General features: G+C 52.7%; 1 protein-coding gene across 1 annotated transcript in view; it reads left to right on the top strand.

The window, feature by feature from the left end:
- Positions 1–3,406: 3,406 nt before the first annotated feature.
- The window catches only part of LOC310779448 (uncharacterized protein), a gene marked incomplete at its 5' end in the record, with an annotated part of 31,784 nt that continues 15,291 nt past the window's right edge, over positions 3,407–19,899 (top strand). The window contains 6 exons of the mRNA XM_083639981.1: positions 3,407–3,413; positions 4,938–5,032; positions 6,601–6,723; positions 7,339–7,486; positions 12,712–12,960; positions 14,791–15,060. Coding sequence (XP_083496107.1) covers positions 3,407–3,413; positions 4,938–5,032; positions 6,601–6,723; positions 7,339–7,486; positions 12,712–12,960; positions 14,791–15,060 — 892 coding nt within the window. The remainder of the gene's footprint in view (positions 3,414–4,937; positions 5,033–6,600; positions 6,724–7,338; positions 7,487–12,711; positions 12,961–14,790; positions 15,061–19,899) is intronic.

Raw genomic sequence — 19,899 nt, 5'->3', positions numbered from 1 at the left:
TTTGTTGCGTCGGTGGCCCCTGCCACCTCTTTCCAGGGCGGCTTCTGGCCGCCCTCTACCCACTGCAGGACTGGCCACAACTCTGTGTCATGCTCCTGATGGGCTCTCCAATCCGCCGCTTCTGCCACCTGCAGCCCCCTGCACACCGGTCCGTTCCCAGTATGGTTGGGGCATATCCTCTCTTCCTCTTGGAGTTCTCTCTCTCTCACTTCTCTCTTCTCGCAGTACACACACCCCCTCTCGGCGCAGGGCCGTTGTGACAGGGCATCTGCGTTGACGTGGCGCGCCCCGGCTCTGTGCTCTATGGTGAAGTTGTAGTCCGCCATCCTTTCCAGCCAGCGGCACACCTGACCCTCCGGCTCTCGGAAGGACCACAGCCACTGCAACGCTGAGTGATCGGTCCTGATGGTGAATCGAGGCTGCCCCAGGAGGTAGTATCTGAAGTGCCGTAATGCTTCCACGACAGCGAGGAGCTCCCAGCGGGTGACGCAGTAGTTTCGTTCCGTTTTGTCAAACGTTTTGCTGAAGTACGCCACCACCCTCTCTCCGTCCGACCCCGCCTGGGACAGCACGGCTCCCATACCCCCATTGCTGGCATCAGTGTCCAGTAGAAACAGCAGGGTGGGGTCTGGTGCTCTGAGCACAGGAGCCTCTGTCAGCGCTTTCTTGAGGGATTCGAACGCTAGTTGGCATTCTGTCGTCCAGTGGAAGTCTGTGTTCTTTTCCTTCAGCCGGAACAGTGGCTCAGCGATTTTAGAAAACCCCTTTACGAATTTCCTATAGTATGAGGCGAGCTCCACAAAGCTCTCGAGCTGTCCCTTGTCCCTGGGGGTGGGCCACTCCACTACCGCCCGTGTCTTCTCCTCTAGGGTGCGGATGCCCCCCACGCCGATGCCATGCCCCAAGAACTCCACTTCCCTCTTCATGAAGTGGCACTTGTCTGGGTGTAACTTCAGACCCGCCTCGGCTATCTTCTTCAGGACCTTCCGTAACGCCCCCACTGCTGCCTGGAACGAGCCACCGTGTGTCAATAAGTCATCCAGATACACGACACATTCGCTTTGGGGAATGTTCGTCAGCAGCTTCTCCATTAGTCTCTCGAATGTTGCTGGTGCGTTGCACAGCCCGAAACTGAGGACTCGAAACTGCCACAGCCCCCTCTCGGTGCGGAAGGTGGTCTTCGGCTTGGCTTCGTCGCAGAGGGGCACCTGCCAGTAGCCGCTGCGAAGGTCTAGGGATGAGAACCAGGATGACTCCCCCACCGCGTCTAACAGCTCCTCGATGATGGGCATCGGGTACGCGTCTTTCTTAGTCACTTTGTTCAGCCCCCTATAGTCCAAGCAGAATCTCATCTTCAAGCTATTTTTCTTTTTTACCAACACCACCCCCGACGCCCACGGGCTCTCGGACGGCTCAATGATCCCCGCGCGCAGCATGTTCTCCACGGCTTCATTCGCTATTTCCCTCCGCGCTGCCTGAACTCGACGGGGATGCGACCTGATGGGCCACGCCCCCTCGGTGTCTATCTGGTGCTGCACCAGGTGTGTACAGCCCAGCTCATCATCTGACATCGCGAAAATGTCTTTATATTCCTCTATTACTTGCCACAGTTCTTCGCTCTGTTGGGTTTCTAAACCCTCGCTCTGGCGTTTATGCAACCTTCTCAGCACCACCAACCTATCTGTCTCCCCTTCTATATAGCGGTGGCGGAGGGGAAGTGTTCTGAGGTGGGTGAGGGGCTTGGGTTGGGGGAGGGGCTTGGTGCGGGGCAGGGGTCTGGGTTGGGGGAGGGGCTTTGCGCGGGGCAGGGGACTGGGTTGGGGGAGGGGCGGGGGTAGGGGTCGTCTGCTTCAGGGGAAGCCCTCCACAGTCTCTCTCTCCAGCGCCAACTCCAGAGCTTCCTCTAGTGTTTTCGGCCGTCTCAGCATTATTTGATTGCTTAGACTCCGCGGTACGATTGCCTGGATAAAGTAGTTTCTGGCCAACTCATCCAGCGACTCCGGTGGCCCCACCTCCCCATCTGTGCCGATGGGCCCCCTCCCACGGTGACGTGGCCATGGGGGATATGACATCGGAGACCCGTCTCGCCCCTTCTAGACGGGCCCCGTGCCGTTTACCTGGTTCCACGTTCTTCGGCGGCACTCTGCTTCCCGATGTCCGGGGCGCCCACAGCCCCAACAGATCATGCTCCCGGACCCTCTGGGCCGGTTATTGTTTCGTGGGGTGGGCTGTAGGGTCGCGCTTCGGAGCAGTTGTTCTTTTAACTGGCGCACCGACTCAGACAGCTCCCACACCGTGCTGCTTTGCTCCACCAACTTCCACGCTGGCTCTTCCCGTGGCGGGCTCTCCACTGCCATTCTCGCCACAGGGGCGGCCTCCATCGTGCCGCTGCTCGCGCCCCAGCCCTCCACAGTCTCTCTCTCCAGCGCCAACTCCAGCGCTTCCTCTAGTGTTTTCGGCCGTCTCAGCATTATTTGATTGCTTAGACTCCGCGGTACGATTGCCTGGATAAAGTAGTTTCTGGCCAACTCATCCAGCGACTCCGGTGGCAGCTGGCTGTACGCGCGCCGGCTGAGAATCTCAATGTCTGTTGCCAGTGCCCGCAGCGACTCCCCCGGCCGTCTAAGCCTGTTACACAGTTCCGCGACCACGATGCCTTTCTCCTCGCATCGGCCTAGGCGCCTCCGCAGGGCCGCCACCACCACATCAAAGTTCTTTGTATCGGCCATTGCCGACACGCACGTTATAGCATCGCCCTCGAGGGACATCACGAGATGGTTGGCTCTCTCCTCTCTCGACCAACCATTCATGTCTGCCGCCACGTTAAACATTTGGCAGTATGACTCCCACTCGCCTTTACCGTTGTATTTCGGGGGATTTACTTCCTTCTTGCTTCGGCGGGCACCGTCCCGCACCGCCTCGGTCCGCGCCATAGCCCCGTCACTGGCCCGCGTGATAGCTTCCGTGGCTACGGCGGCTCCGGCGTCTGGCTCGAGCTTCACCCTCACCAACACCCGGCTTGCCACTGCTCGCTCCGCCTGGGCCGCTGCGGGAGCGACTTTGTCCGCCTGACCGTGCTTCTCTCCGGCCGCTGCGGGAGCAACTTTGTCCGCCTGACCGTGCTTCTCTCCGGCCGCCTGGCTGGCCGTCCGGGCTTTCTCCCTCCCCGCCTTTCGTCTTACTCCTCTCCGCTCCCTCCTGAGAAGCTTATTTACCATCTTGGCCAACAACGGAGGCAATATTCCCCGCTTCACTCCTGACACCAATGTAACGATTCAGGTATTCGTCCGGAATCAATAGGCTTATAGTTGGTACGGGGTTTTTATATTACAACTCTAGGCGGTTGTCACGCTCTTAGCTAGCTAGCTGCTTCCTTGCTTCCTGTTCATAGAGACTGACTCCAGGCATGCGCTGTCAGACAGGAAGTTCCCCCTTTCATTGCGTTCCCCCCCAGGAACACCCCCACACATCAGTTCCTAGCTACACACCGAGACACCCCCATTACATGTCAAAACCCCGGGTCGCTACAATATTAAAGTCCCTGGAAACCAAAATCCACAAAAACGTTCTAACTATGTTATTTAGGGTGTTATGTTAGTAACTATGTGCCTCCGAAATTATTATGCATTACTTTCAACCCAAAGCCTTAAAATCAACACTTTTCTACAAGATTGTACAAGGTACTTCCTCATTGAAGAGAGCAGTGCGCGAGGTGCTAAAATGCAGGAGCTTATGACGTCATAAGCTCCATATAACCTTTGTACACGCGCGCAATCCGCACCCACCCTCCTTTTGTCCGTTCTTTTCCCCCAGTGACAGCGCTGGCTCAGTGTCTGTGTGTCTCTCTCCCACTCTGTGTGCGAGCGCTATGCTTCTCTTTCTCTCTCTCTCTCTCTCTCTCTCTCTCTCACTAGTCCCGAGAGAGAGAGAGAGAGAGAGAGCGCAGCATAGCGCTCGACACAGCCTGGTGACGCGAGGTTACTCACACACACACACACACACACACACACACACACACACACACACACACACACACAGTGTGTTCGACACAAGCACTTGATCTCTCTTTCTCCGTTTCCCTCCCCCCCTCTGTCTCGCGCTCTCTCTCTCTCGGAGCCCTGCTGCAGACGGGACACGCCCACACAGTCCGCGGGAGAAAATACACTCTAAAAACTAATTGATTCTCATGACTTTTGGCATGGCTGTCAAAGCTAAATTTATATACTTTGCGACGTTCATCATCGTTCAAATTTGGCTGGTGGCTTATTAACATAGGCTCCTGTGATGTGATGAACTCAAAATGCAAAATAATAATAAAATATTTCTGGTTTCCAGGGACTTTAAGTGCGGCAGTTTTCGCAGCAAGAAAATTGGACCAGAAAACCCTTGTGCCATCAAAAATTTAATTAATATCTAAATAAATATATGACACACAGTTTCTTGATGTGCTCACCTATTACAATGGCTATTTCTGTATGTTTTCAAATTTTCTTTTCCTGTGCCAACAGGTTAAGACAGAGATAATTTAACATAACATTAGTATTAAACATTCATTCAGTATTAAAAATGTTTAAAAATAAATAGACCAGGTCAGGGTACTCAAGTATAACTCATTTTCAATGGTTTTAAATTGAAAAAACGAAATGGGGGGAATCCGTTTTTTTGTTTTTGTTTTTCCGTTTCTTTTTCTTTATGTTTTTGTTTTTCTGTTTTTTTCCCGTTTTTGTTTTCTGTTTTAAACTTTAAAACAGAAAAACTGAAAAACGTTTTTAGGGGATTTTTTTTTTTTGCTAAATTCATGGCGGGCCACTTAAAAACGGGCAGCGGGCCGCAGTTGGCCCGCGGGCCGTAGTTTGGCCACCCCTGAACTAGACGCAAGGTGCAAGCGGATAACAGCCTGATATTTACCCAGTCATTTTCTCTCCCTTTCTCCTCAGGGAAGAGGAAGCACTTTGTGGATAAACACCAGGAAGATCTGATCCAGAGAGCGAGCAAGGTCGTACCAATCATGAAGGAGCTCCTGACCAAGGACGTTATCAACAAACAATGTCATGATAACATCATGTCTAAATCTACCACTAAGGACCAGATGAGGGAACTCTATAAGTCACTGCATGCCAGTGGAGAAAAAGATATCTTCTATGATATCCTTGAGAAACATGAAACATATCTTATGGCCCATCTCAAGACAAGTGAGTAGGCTAATTGTTATGGTTAAATTCATTTTTAGACCAAACATATAGACATGCTCTACTTGAGCCACATATTTTTTTATACATTCATGGGGAGAAAAAATATGGTTTTACTTCGTTTCGAACTCAAGCTCTCACTAGTGCCTAGTTCGCTGCGCACGCAGCACTATGGAAGACTGTAATTTTTGCTCCAAAAATTACTTTACATTAAAACCTGACAACGCCCCTTTAGGTGACGTGGTGCCCCCCTGGGGCTGACTGGGCCACCCACCTCACCCCGTGACTACGTCACGGCCAGTCAGCCCAGGGTCCGCCACTCTTCGTTTCTTCCAGCCAGTGTGAGGACGTCGTTTCTTAAGCTCCGCGGTTAGCTCTGAAATTAGCGCTCTTCATAGCTTGGATAAATAGATTCGCTCCGGTTGATTTGCCCACCTCAAGAGGTTCGCGTGGACGAGATAAATCAGGATTCGGGGACCCGTTCCTGTACTCTTCACCAGCGGCATCGGATCAAGCCATCCAAAGCTAAGAGTGTCTTTCATTGTTAACTGTTGTTTAGCTGCCGCCGTGCAGCTCATGTGAACGTTTTTCCCGGCTGGGGTAACGTTGTGTTAGGCTTGGGCGCTGACTCAGGTCTGCACTCAAAACTATTAGCTAGGTTGCATACGTGCAGAATAGCTTGTACCGTTAGCACTAGAACAACGGGCTAATCAGCACAGTTGTCACAGATAGCTTTTTTGCATCCGTGCGGTTGCTTCTGTTTGCTAGGTACTTTAGGCGCCAGCTACTAGCGTTAGAGCGCGCGCGTTTCTCCGGCTGGAGTAACGTTAGATAGATAGCTAGCTAGTTGTCTCGTGCAGCTAGCAGCTAGCTTGTAGCACTCCAGCATCTTCACCGTTGCAAGCTACTGTAATTAGCCGACTTACACGGTTAACTCCCGCTAATTCTGGTACAGTCGGCGGGGCTTGTTGGCGGGTTAGCTTTGCTTACTCGCATAATGAACCGGGCGGCTGCCATGAGACAGGGGGAGACAGCCAAGAGCTGTGTTAGCTGTGAGGCTACATTGGCGATCCAGGACCGCCACAGGGAGTGTGTGTTTTGCCTCGGGCATAACCATGCTAGCGACGCTCTGCTTAGGCCAGATTTCTGCCGGGCCTGCGAAGGCTTTACCCTGGCCGTTTTACGGGAAAGAGCGATGCTCTTTGTCCAGGTGGGCCCGCGGCTTAGCCATGCACCTCCCGACGGAGGCGCATGCGGTGGGTCTGACCGCTCGGAGGAAGAGGAGCTACCTGACGAGCAGGGCTCCCCGGTCCTACCCGAGCAGCAGGTTTTAAACTGGGGGGACGAGCCCATCGACCCTGTGTTACAACAGGGGGGGCTCTTCCCCTACGACCCCATTATTCCCCCCCAGGACGCCCCCCAAGGGGAGCTGTCTGGCGGGGAGGAATGGGACCGCGCTACCACGGTCACCTCTCTGGTGGGGACCCGTTCGGAGGCTAGCCTCAACGAGCCCTATCAGAAGCAGTTTTTGGGGGTAATGTTTAGGGCTGCGGCGAAGCTCGGCATCGCTCGGGCCGAGCCACCTCCGCCCCCCGAATCAGTGCTGCTGGGTTGCTATTACCAGCCACTCCAGGCACCACAGGCACCCCGCCCGAAGCCCCGGCTGCCCGTCTGTATTGACGTGGTTCGCGCTGTACAGTCAGGATGGGAAAGGCCTCAGGAGACCAAGCCGCTCTGCGCGGGCATGGCTCCGTGGTCGGCCTTAGAGGGGGCGGAGAAACTCGCGTTAACCGCGATGCCTCCCCTCGAGGATATGGTGGCCAGACACCTGGCCCCTAACCCCGCGAGGCCTGCTTTGCCCTCTAAGGCGTGCCAACTTACAGCCAAGTTGGCCGAAAAGGCGTACTTGGCGGCGGGGCAGTCCGCCGCCATGACCAACAACCTGGCCATTTTACAGGGCTACCAGGCCGTGCTCCTGCGGGAGATGCAAGGTGACCCTGCCCCCGAGCTGTTTACAGAGCTCAGGATGGCCACAGATTACGCCATGCGTATGGTAGACTGCCTGGCGCAGAACAGTGGGAAGGTCATGGCCTTCTCCGTTCTCACCCACCGCCACCTGTGGCTGAACCTTACCCAGCTCCTTGAGCAGGATAAGAAGAGGTTGCTGGGGGCTCAGATCCCCCCGGAGGGCCTGTTCGGCCCTTCCGTGGAAAACTGGGCCCAGCGGTTGGAGACGCGTCAGAGGGACTCGGCGGCGGTCAGCACCCTCATGCCCAAGCGGGTGAAAGGGGAGGACCGCCGGTTCCAGGTCAAAGCGCGCGCGCAGAGTCGCCCTCCGGGGCCTCCGCCGCCGCGGGCCGCCCCGCGCCAGCGGGTACGAGTCTCACCGGCTAGGGCGCCCCCAATGGATGCGCCCCACCCAGCCGCGGTGGGCCCATCATGGGTTCCACGGCAGGCCAGGGTACGCGGCCCCCGCCCCCCAAAACGAGGGGGTGCGCGGGGAGCGGGTAACCAGTCCCGTACTTAGTCACCTCCCTGGGGAAGGGGGGGGGCTATGAGCCCACCGTCGTTGGAGCTCAGCGCTCAACTTCGGTCTGGGACTCAGCAGGGGCCTACCCAACCCAGCTCGCCGGGGCTTGGCTTCAGGGCCAGCCTTCGGCTTGTAGCTTTAGGGACAAGCCCATCGTCCTCGGTGCCCAGCGCCCGAGTTCGGTCGGGAGCTCTCCCAGGATCGCTTATCCGCCGTCAGGAGGCCCCCGGGACAAGCCCACCATCGATGGTGCCATGGGCCCATCGTTGGTCGGGAGCTCTCCTGGGGACCGCACGAGCGGACGAGTCCGCATCCGGCGCTCAAAAGAGAGTCTTGCCTCCTTACTCCCCCCAGCCGGCGAAAGCTGCACGGCTGGGGGGTTTCGCCGGTTCAACACGCTCACAGGGCACGTCAGTAGGTGGAGCCCGCGTAAGAAACCGGCAGGGGGGCTTAGCCTCTTTGGTCCCGCCCCCCCCTTTTTCTTCCCCAACCAAAGCACCGGGTCCCCCGGTGCCCAACAATATACTCAGACCATCGTTGCCCGACAGGCTCGAGGCCTGGGAGCGTCTGTGTTCCCCATCCCCGTGGCTGCGGCGCACCCTTCGGAAGGCTTACGCCCTGCAATTTGCCAGGGCCCCACCCAGGTTCGACGGGACCCACGATACGGCCGTGGAAGGGGAGTCCATGGACATACTCCACAAGGAGGTCATTTCGCTCCTCGCCAAGGGGGCGATCCGCTTGGTCCCCAAGGCAGAGGTGCGCTCGGGCTTCTACCACAGGTACTTTCTTCGTGCCCAAAAAGGACGGCTCCATGCGTCCAATTCTGGACCTCCGGCGCCTCAACAAGACGCTGAGGAAGCTCCCGTTCCGAATGCTCTCTTTTCCCCACCTCTTCAACGCATTGAGACAGGGGGATTTCTTTACTTCCGTGGACCTCAAAGATGCGTTCTTCCATGTCCACGTGGTCAAGAGACACAGGAAATACCTGAGGTTCTCCTTCCTGGGGAAGGCTTACGAGTTCTGTGTCTTGCCTTTCGGCATGTCTTTGAGCCCGCGAACCTTCACGGCTTGCGTGGAGACGGCCTTGGCCCCCCTCCGCGCGAGAGGGGTTCGCATCTTCCTTTACCTCGACGACGCTCTTATTGTGGCCGGCTCGAGGATCGATGCCATGAAACATACCAAGGTGGTGACCGATCACCTACAAACCTTAGGGTTCCTGGTGAACTGGAAAAAGAGCTGCCTCGCCTCAGAGCAGACGGCGATCTTCCTGGGGCTCGAGTTGAACTCCCGGGCCATGCGAGCCCGCCTTTCGCGGGAGCGACAGGCGCGCACGGTGCGGACAGCGAGGGCATTAAGTCGATGCTCCTCGGTGTCAGTGCTTCAGTGCACAGTCATGTTGGGCCTGATGGCCTCGGCACTGCATGTGCTCCCCCTGGGGAGGCTACACATGCGTCCGTTCCATATCTGGTTCCTTGCGTTGCGCTTGGATCCAGCCAGGGACCGTCATCGCAGGGTGCCTATGACAGGTCAAGCCCGCCTGGCTTTGGCCATATGGGCAGACCCCCGTTACCTATCGAGGGGCACTCGATTGGGCCCGGTCCCGCTCAGGCTAGTGATTCGCACCGACGCCTCCCTCTGGGGTTGGGGTGCGGTGTGCGGGCTTCTGTCGGCGAACGGCCGGTGGGAGGCTCAGGAGCATCGCCACATAAACGTCTTGGAGCTGGAGGCGATCCGCCTCGCTCTGCTTCATTTCCAGCGAGTCATACATGGACGCCATGTGCTGATTCGCTCGGACAATATGGCGGCGATCGCCCACCTGAACAAACAGGGCGGTGTGCGGTCGAAGACTTTGAACCGGTTAGCGGCGGAGATTCACCTGTGGGCGTATCCCCGTCTCCTGTCAGTGTCGGCGGTCTATCTGCCGGGACGGCTGAATTACGGCGCCGACCTGCTGTCTCGAGGCTACCCCCGTCATACGGAGTGGTGCCTCCACCCTCAGGTGGTGGAACAGATTTGGGCCAGGTTCGGTCGTGCCCGCGTCGATCTCTTCGCATCGCGGCGCGCGACGCACTGCCCATTGTGGTTCTCGATCCAGGAGGACAGCCCCCCGTTGGGACACGACGCGTTGGCGAACGCGTGGCCACGGGAGGGGCTTTATGCGTTTCCACCGATCCCCCTGATCCGTCAGGTGTTGGACAGGGTGAAGGAACAGCGTCTCCGGCTCGTTCTAGTGGCTCCGTTCTGGCCCAGGCAGACATGGTTTGCGGACCTGGTCTCCCTGGCGCAGGGCCCGCCTTGGGCATTGCCGGTGCGGGCCGATCTCCTATCCCAGGCGGAGGGGGAGGTGTTCCACCCCTCCCCAGGCAGGTGGAAGTTAGCAGTCTGGCTCCTGAACGGGACCAGTTGCTAGCACGGGGCTTGCCCGACAATGTGGTGCGCACTATTCAGAGTGCTAGGGCTGCTTCGACCCGCACTCAGTACGTGTACAAGTGGCGGGTTTTTTCGCGATGGTGCACAAGTAAGGGTGTGGATCCAGTGAACTGCAGCGTGCATCCAGTTCTCTGTTTCCTTCAAAGCTTGCTTGACGCGGGCCAGTCCCCGCAGTCGCTGAAGGTGTACGTAGCCGCGATTTCGGCTTGCCACATGGGGATTGAAGGGACCCCAGTGGGGGTGTGCCCTTTGGTCTCGCGCTTCATGAAGGGGGCGCGTAAACTGCGCCCGCCGGTGCGGTGCGTTTTTCCCAAATGGGACCTGGTTACGGTGCTGGACGGGCTAACGGGTCATCCGTTTGAGCCCTTGGACTCCGCCGATTTGAAGTTCTGTCCTTAAAGACCGCGCTGCTGCTGGCCTTATCGTCAGGAAAGAGAGTCGGTGACCTGATTGCCCTCTCAGTGCAGCAGGCCTGTATGGTTTTTGGGGACGATGGGCGCAGGGTTACGTTGCGACCTAACCCGGCGTACCAGCCCAAGAATATTAATGCCAGCTATAGGTCTATGGTTATAGACTTATCGGCATTCTGTCCCCCGCCGTTCAGTTCGGGCGAGGAGAGACGTTTGCACATGCTGTGCCCCGTAAGGGCACTCTCGGCCTATGTGGCCAGGACGCGTTCATTACGCATTACAGATCAGCTGTTGGTCTGCTTTGGGCAAGGGGCCCAGGGCGGACCCCTTTCCAAGGATCGCTTATCACACTGGATAGTGGAGGCGATCGCGTTGGCATACTCTGCCGTGGGCAAGGTTCCCCCGGAGGGTATCAAGGCGCATTCTACGCGAGGTATTGCGACATCCTCTGCGTTGTTGCCTGGTGTGTCGGTGGAGGACATGTGTGCCGCGGCCTCATGGTCCTCTCATCACACTTTTGTCAGGTACTACAGTCTCGACGTGTCCGGTTCGCAGTTCGCGCACGCGGTGCTGTCGGTGGCAAGAAAGTAGTATCGTTGCCACTCTAATATGTCATTCGGTTAGGCATAAACGTTGCCATATAGCCGTGGTTCACCAGTGCCTTTCGGGTCGCCCTGTGGGTGCTCCCGGCAGCAAGGTCGGTTGAATTGAGGCACTAGTGAGAGCTTGAGTTCGAAACGAAGTAAAACGTTAGGGTTATGCTACAACCTGGGTTTTACGAGTGAGAACGAGAGCTCTCACTACCCAGCCTTGCTGCGTCGATGCGTCTCTGGGTGCGTCGGATCTCAGCTGGCTGGAAGAAATGAGTGGCGGACCCTGGGCTGACTGGCCGTGACGTGGGTGAGGTGGGTGGCCCAGTCAGCCCCAGGGGGGCACCACGTCACCTAAAGGGGCGTGGTCAGGTTTTAATGTAAAGTAATTTTTGGAGCAAAAATGACAGTCTTCCATAGTGCTGCGTGCGCAGCGAACTAGGCACTAGTGAGAGCTCTCGTTCTCACTCGTAAAACCCGGGTTGTAGCACAACCCTAACGTTATCTTGCTTCTATCCTTAATTTGTAAAACAAAACTGATGGCTTAATTGGTATCTATCAACTCTATTTCCGATGAAAGACTGTAATATGGAATATCAAGTTAATGGAAATAGAGCTTCTTGCTTTCTCTCTCTTTATCTTTCAGTAGCTGACATAGAAATTTGGATTTGGATTTCATAAATACACATAGATAAATGCTGTAGTAGACTTTCTGACCCACTCAGCTGTGGCCTTCATCCCTGCTCTCCCTTCGTCTCTGCTCCACAAGGTCACATGTCCTCTGCTCCTAGCCAAAACATGTTGAGTGCATGTGTGCTCTCACTATAAGATCTTTGAGCGTTTGTTAAATCATCACTGCACTCCTTCTACATCACTAGCCTAATAGGCCTAGCTGTCTTTTAGACAGACTATCCTAGCTTTAATACAATCTAAATCAGTCTGTGAAGGGAATGGTTGAGTTTTCTCTCAAATAAGCTAATGCTATGCAGCGTATTGTGCTTCAATTCTTTCTTTTTCATCTCTTTCTTCATTTTACACATTTTGATGAGGCCCAGGCCATTAGGGCTAAATTAGCCTGGACATTCCTCACTCTGTCAGATAGTAAATGGATACATCTATCCACTGAACAGATATCTAGGACAGACAGAAAGAGTGTTGGAGTCTTGTTTTTGGAAGTTACAAATACGAATGTGCATAATTAATACACAAATATTTAAAAAAATTGTTATACACATCCATTGTAAACTTGGCTATGTTTTTACTACTTGTTTGCTATTGTATCTTGTCCCCCTCCTTTCCCCTGACAATTGAGTAGATACATCTTTGTCATATGAGAATTCTATAGGTCAACATGTAAAGCCTGGTATATTTCCCCCTGCCTTATGTTATGAATATATATATACTAACAGGAATGAAAAGCCCATATAATCATAACAGAGTTAAAACATTTACGCCAGATAGCAGATAGCCTTGCATCTATCTGACACAGAGCATAGTAAACTGAAAAGGTGGACGTGGATTACAGTCTGATATTAACTCTTTTCACTGCTTTTTTTCCTCAGGGAAGCACTTTGTGGTTGAACACCGGGCACAGCTGATCATGAGGGTGACCATGGTCGAGCCAATCATACATGAGCTCCTGACTAAGGGTGTTTTCAAGCAAGAATGTTATGATAACATCATGTCTAAACCTAAAAGAGAAGACAAGATGAGGGAACTCATCAAGTCACTGAATCCCAGTGTAGCTAAAGATATCTTCTGTGATCTCCTTGAGAAACTTGAACCGTTTCTTATGGCTGAGCTCAAGACAAGTGAGTAAGCTAATTGTGATGGTTTAAATTTTTAGGGGCATCCGTGTAGTGTAGCGGTAGATTCCCTGCCTACCAACATGAGGGTTGCAGGTTCGCACCACCTCAGGCTTGGTCGGGCATCCATACAGGCATGATTGGCTGCGTCTGCGGGAGGGAAGCCGGATTGTGGGTATGTGTCCTCGTTGCACTAGCGCCTCCTCTGGTCGGTGGGGGCAGAAGGGAACTGGTGGGAATAGCGTGATCCTCCCTTGAAGCTCCCTTGAAGCTCCCGTGAAGCTCCCCGCTGTCAGGTGAAAAGAAGCGGCTGGCAACATGCGTCGGAGGAAGCATGGTGCCTGTCTACAGCTCTCCCCACATCGGCAGATGGTGGGGCAGCAACCGGGGCAGCAGGGGAAAATTGGCCATTTACAGTACATTCATGGAACAATTTTATATAATCAGAGAAATTTTAATGATTGTACTATATCTTTATCAGTGTATTTTGTTGACAACCTTATTTTGGGCTCAAAGTCCTAAAACTAAGCTGTTAAAAACGGGTGATGACGTCAGACATTATGTTGTCTAACGAGTGACGTGTCATAGACAAATACAACATTTACTGTAAATTCCATCTGCTGTTAGCTAGCTGTTAGCCGTTAGCCACTACATTTCCTAACTAAGGGCTCTATTGTCGCAAAGGCGGTAATTTTGCGTTGGCGCCCATTTTGCGCTGGAATAGAGCCGCGCAAAGCCTTAATTGTGGGTGTGTCGCCCCATATAGGCGTGTTTATGCCCAAAACAGTATTCACAAGTGTGAGATCATCTCCACTCCCCTTAAAAGCCACAGTCACGTCTGTGACAGCAGCTTCTTTCTTGCTGAGTGCCGTGGGCAGATGGACAGAGTGAGAGAGAGAGAGAGGGCGAGAGAGAAAAGAGAGATCGGGAGAGCGAGAGAGAGAGACAGAGAGAGGGAAGATGATGAGAGAGGGGAGAGAGAGGGAGAGAATTGGAAACGGAAATTGGTGCTGATGGAACGATCCATTTGAAACACACCAAAGGGCTCTGCCGCGCAGTTACGCAGTGAATATCCCATGGTATGGTATTATTATGTCCCAAAGCGTGCGCTTACTGTAATTAGTTGTTTCGTTCATATTATAGGCTATAACATACACATTTAAAAATATGTGTTTCTTTAATAGGGTAGGGATGTGTGAGATTTTAATTCTAGCCTATTTCAATAGCCTATATCAGAATTGTCCACTCGGGTTAAGCTATTGACTGCGGTCACGCCATCCGCGCTGTGGAGAAGCTGGTCTTGCATGCATGCAATTGCAGGGAAAGAGGTTACTGTACTGGCCGGCACAACTTTCTCAAAAGTAATCTACTGTTATAGGCCTACACCTAACACCACAGACCTGTATGGTCGGGAATTATGCAGCCTAATAAAACCATGACAAACGAATTCTCATTTTCAAATCAAGGTGTGTGTTTTTTCTGCAATGTAGGCTATAGTTGAAAATAAATGTGGCATTCTGATGGGCTTTAAGTGGCCAAATGAATGGGGAACTTACTTCCAGGGCAGTGACGTCAGGAAAAAGTATTGTGCCTGTTGAGCTCTATAAGTAGGGAGAAGAGGAAGAGGCTGAGTTAAGGGGAAATAATGTAAAGAGAATTAAAAGCCAAGTAAGACGTCCAAAATTCTAACAGTTAAAACACTTACTATGTCACATAGCGTTGCTACAAGAAATTAATCTATCTGACACAGAGCATAGTAAACTAAAAAGGTCTTCAAAATACCTACAGCTACAGCCTGATATTAACTCAGTCATTTTTCACTCCCTTTCTCCTCAGAGAAGCAGTTTGTGGATACACACCGGGTAGAGCTGATCCAGAGAGTGAGCATGGTCAAACCAATCGTGAAGGAGCTCCTGACCAAGGACGTTATCAACCAAGAATGTTACAATGACATCATGTTTGAACCCACCACTCTGGAGCAGATGAGGAAACTCTATAGATCACTACAGGCCAGCGGAGATAGAGGCAACAATATCTTCTATGATATCCTTGAGAAACAGGAGCCGTATCTTGTGGACGAGATCAAGATGGCTAATCTCAAGACAAGTGAGTCGGCTAATTGTCATGGTTAAATTAATTTTTAGACCAAACATTTAGACAAGGTTTACTTGAGCCAAATATTTGTTATACATTCATGGAACAATTGTATATGATTAGAGAAATATTCATGTTTGTTCTATATCTTTATTTGAGTTTCAATTTAAAACTAGAACGACCGCTCCGTGGATTTATGCCTCCGCCATTAGTTCATTCTTGAGTCAAAATCGCCGGTAGGACTTCACTGGTAGGACATAGCACGTGGGAGGATCACGCTATTCCAATGAGTTCCCCTCCCTCCAAACAGGCGCCCCTAACGACCAGAGGAGGAACCACAGCAACCAGGATATTGCATGTTTTTGTGTGGGTTTCCTATTATGAAGGAAACCCCCAGGGGGCACGGGGAAGAATCTCTTTGACCCATGGCTTTATTTTCAATATATAAAGTTAATAGTTAATAGTTAAAGCTGTTGTATTTTAGAAAAATGATCGTATTAGTCGGAATAGACGTTTTTCCCCCCCTGGAAATCTGTCCTTTGCATATCTCGACAACCATTGGTCCATTCGACTTGCGGAGAACCTGGGCATGCGCATAGTCATAGCGCTGCCTATGGCAACACAGGAAGTGATTTGTAACTTGGCTTGACATAGTAAAATCTGCCCCCAACTTCACGTTCGATGAGAGTCTGGGCCACTTGCTGTGACGGTAACAATACCGCGGTCATCACCGCATTTCTTTTAATGTTTTATTGTCGGCTACTTTATTTTATTATATACTGTATTCCAGGCATAGTGCCAAAAGCACTTGAGTAGCAACACGCCAAAAAAGGATGTCCCAATTAAATGATAAACGGTAACAAACTATTAAAAACATCACAGGGTTGTTATTTGAATTTACTGAATGGAATTATTGGAATGTGCATGCATAGACCTACACACTCATCTCATATTTCCTATAGCCTGTCTTACAGTAGCCTATATATCGTATACAATAAAAGGGAATAGCCTAACCAATAACATTAATATCAAATATTTATACACCTCTCCCTGCTGAAAAAACCAGCATGCACCAGCATACAGTAGCTTTGAAAACGAAGGTTTAGGGAATAAACCCTAGTTTATAGATAGCCTATTAGCGTAGCCCTTTAGGCCTCCCTTATTGGGTAATATCCCTCGCGACAGCGAAATAGACTGAAGATTTTTCCTAGTGATATCACATGTGGGCGTGGCCAGCCACACAGTATGGCTGGCCAACTCTGCTGCATGCCATATAAGGTTGGCGAGCCCATTGCTCAGCTCTCAAATTCGTAATTTTTCTTCATTACTTCGGGGAGCAGGGTGCACCGAGCCTAAAGGGCTACGCTAATATCTAAAAACTAGGGTTTATTCTCTAAACCTTAGTTTATTTTCTATTAGCTCCGCCCTTTAGGCCTCACTTAAGCCGTTTTCCCACATGCGTACCGGAAAATTACCTGTAAGTCAATATCGGACATTTCCCTTCACACCTGGGCGCTCGCATGTGGGAATATAGCAGCGAAATTGCCTGTATGTTGGGGGGCGGAGCGGGACTGCAGAGCGGGTGGGGAGTGACATGTCGGCAAAACTCCGATGGTGAAATAAGTTTGCTTGTCACACAATAAATCACACTCGTTTGACTTAAGAGGGCATGTATGTTGTATCATTCACATTCGCTAACCAGTCTTTGAACTGAAATATTTGAAGAAGTTGGGATCCGTGTCCGATTTCCCCCCTCCCCTCTCTGCTCGAGAGAGGCCAGTCCTTCAGTCCTCCGCACTTCGCAGCAGCCTGACACAGGACAGACACAGCGAGAATGGCAGCGGCTTGCAAGCCGCCCAACGCTTGTATGTATGTAGACAAAGCAAATGCACGAAGCGAAATGTGGAAGTAGTTTGCTTTGATGTGCGCGAATGATTAGATTATGCCCGCTGGAACATTAAGCAACGTGTGTACACCTCGCCCATGAGAGAAGGACCGGCAAATTAATTGACACGTTTCACACTTGTGTCCCTTATCGCGGCATACCGCTCTTCTGACTGGCTCGAAACTGGTGAAATGTCCGCGACGACGGGGTCGCACTTATACCGGAAAACAACTTTCACACATGAAGGCATTAGACCGCGTTCTGGTCATTTAGCGGTAAAAGGCGCATGTGGGAAAACAGCTTTATTGGGTAAAGGGCAGAGCCTGATCTCCTCAACGCACACTGTGACCCCATAGGTCTAGTGGCGGAGAAGATGCTGCAGCCCAGGTACCTCACATAGGCATCTGTCCTTGGCCACGCCCCTTCGGGAGGAGGGGGGACCAGGGTATCCCCGTTCGGTCTGGCTAACGTCCGCACAGGCAAGGCCGGGGGCGTAAGCGTGTAACACTCTGGGGTATTTTGCACCAAAACTTGTGCGTAAATACGCATGGGGAGAGAATGTATCTGTTCTCCCGCATGCCCAGTACCGAGTGGGTTAGGGAGACCCCTGACACATCCCTCAGGTAGAAGCGGATGAAGGGCCCCGCTGAGGCCCATGAGGCCGCTGCACAGATGTCTGCTACTGACATACCTCTCAACAGTGCCATGGAGGAAGACATGGCTCTGGTGGAGTGTGCCCTGATGCCCTGTGGGGGTTCTGTCCCCAATGCCACATAGGCTTCTGTGATGGCATCACAGAGCCAGTGTAAGAGCTGCTGCGTAGAGGGGGAGGTCCCTGGCGTCTGGACTCTGTAGTGGACAGTCCATCTGATTTTCGTGTGTAAAACATATTGCGCCAGAGCACATACTGGGTACAGGCGATGAGCTGCCTCCTCAGTGGGATCACTGTGAGGTGGGGGAAAGAAACCCTCCAGGGAGATTGTTCTCGACCTGAACGAGCTGTCCAGGGACTTGGGGATGAAAGAGGGCTTTGGCAACAGAGTGGCCGAGCCTCCATCCGCTCTGATGGCATGAAGGAGCCACCGACAGAGCGCGCAAGTCACTCACTTGGCTGAAGTGAGAGCCAATAAGAGTTCTGTTTTCAGGGAAAGCATTTTGAGCGATATTTTGTCTATCGGCTCAAAAGGTGGCTCTCCCAGAGCGCGTAAAACCTAGGGATAAGTCCCAGTGTGGAGCCAGTGAGCACACAACGGGTTTATTGTGCCTTAATCCTCTCAGGAATCGCTTAAGGAGGTTGTGGGAGAACACTGTTCTGTCCCCAAACCCCTCGTGACAGGATGAGATTGCCGCAGCGTAACCTTTGATGGTTTCTGTGACTAGGTGGTGGAGGTGGCTCTTGCGTCCTGAATAGTACGCACTACGTTTGGGGGCAGGCCTAGCCCTGCCAAGCGGTCCCACTCAGCACCCAAGTCCATAGGCGTTGGGACAGCACCGGCAGCTGGAGGATGGTTCCGCCCAGCTGTGAGAGTGTGGCCGCATGCCAGGAAGTCTCCATGGTGTGCCTGTCAGAAGTTGTACCACTGTTAGGAAGCATGATGCATTCGTGCGCTCTGGTGCCACCAGAATTAGGGACAAGCCCTCCTCCTCTATCCGTGACAGGAGGTGAGAAATCAGTGGAACGGGAGGGAAGGCATACAGGAGGGTCCTGGGCCAATGTCGGTGGGAAACGCATCTACCCCTAGAGGGCATTCGTCCCTGGGATCCAGGGAGAACCATAGAGGGCATTGCGTGTTTTTTTCATGGACACACACCTCTGCCCTGCCAAACCTGCTCAATAATCCTTGCACTAGAACGCGTAGCAACTTCCATTCTCTGTGCCGAGGACCGCCGCATGACATAAGGTCTGCGGTGCGATTTTCCACCCCTGGAATGAAGAGGGACTTTATGGATAGCAGGTGTGAATGTGACCAAGTCAGCATTCCCTCACTATTCCCAGGAGTTTGGCGGAGTGGGGGACACACTCCGCCAAACTCCTGGGAATAGCGAGGGAATGCTGGCGGTTGATATACACCGATGCCGTTGTGTTGTCTGTTCTTCTGACTAACACATGTTGGCGCTTCAGCTGGGTGGAAAAATGTCTCAACACTTTTGACACAGTCAGGAGTTCCAGGGCATTTATGTGTAGGGAGGTGGGCTGTTTCCAGCGCCCGCCTATCCGCTGAGACATGAATGTCCCCCCCCACACCCGTAGAGGGAGGCATCCGTGAACACCGTTACGTGTGACGTCACTCTCCCCAGGGGGACCCCCTCTGAGAGCTTGTTGGGGGCTTCCCAAAACACCAGATCCGGTTGGATCGAGTGGGGGGTTTCAAAATGCGCCTTTTGTCTCGTTTTGGATCCACCCCATGTGTGGTTGAACCAACGCTGTATCCTCCTCATGAGGAGAGGAGACCCAGCGTCATGGCTTGCTGCCATAGGCGCATCACCATGATGACTGTCACTGATGCCCCAGGAACACAGACTCGGAGGAGGTGGAGGTGGAGGAGGGCATCTGCCCTTTCTTCCGACAGTCTCCCTCTCATAGTCATGGAATTGAGGTGTATCCCCAGGTACGCCACTGTTGGTCACTGGTTTGGGAAGGGGGAGCTCTTTTTCCAATTTATGGCGAACCCCAATAATTGGAAATGCTCCACTGACTTTGTGTGTGTGGCAGCCTGCTCCCTTGAATCTCCCAAGATGATCAGATCGTCCAGGTGATTGTCCAATGCGTCCGCCATTTTGTGAAACGTCACAGGCACATCACAAGTGGTGAGCTCGAAGCTTTCAGAAAGATTCCACATACCAAGTCGTGAACATCCACATGAGGGGGCCGTTCAAGTGGATTTATGTCGTGTTCACAGTGTTCACACACGAGGCCAATTCAATGACGCAGCATTTTCTATCGTCTACTTTTACATGGGGTTTCA

This window comes from Poromitra crassiceps, assembly GCF_964638095.1.
Source record: "Poromitra crassiceps genome assembly, chromosome: 7".
Classification (NCBI taxonomy): Eukaryota; Metazoa; Chordata; class Actinopteri; order Beryciformes; family Melamphaidae; genus Poromitra; species Poromitra crassiceps.
This window is presented reverse-complemented; position numbering and strand designations above follow the sequence as displayed.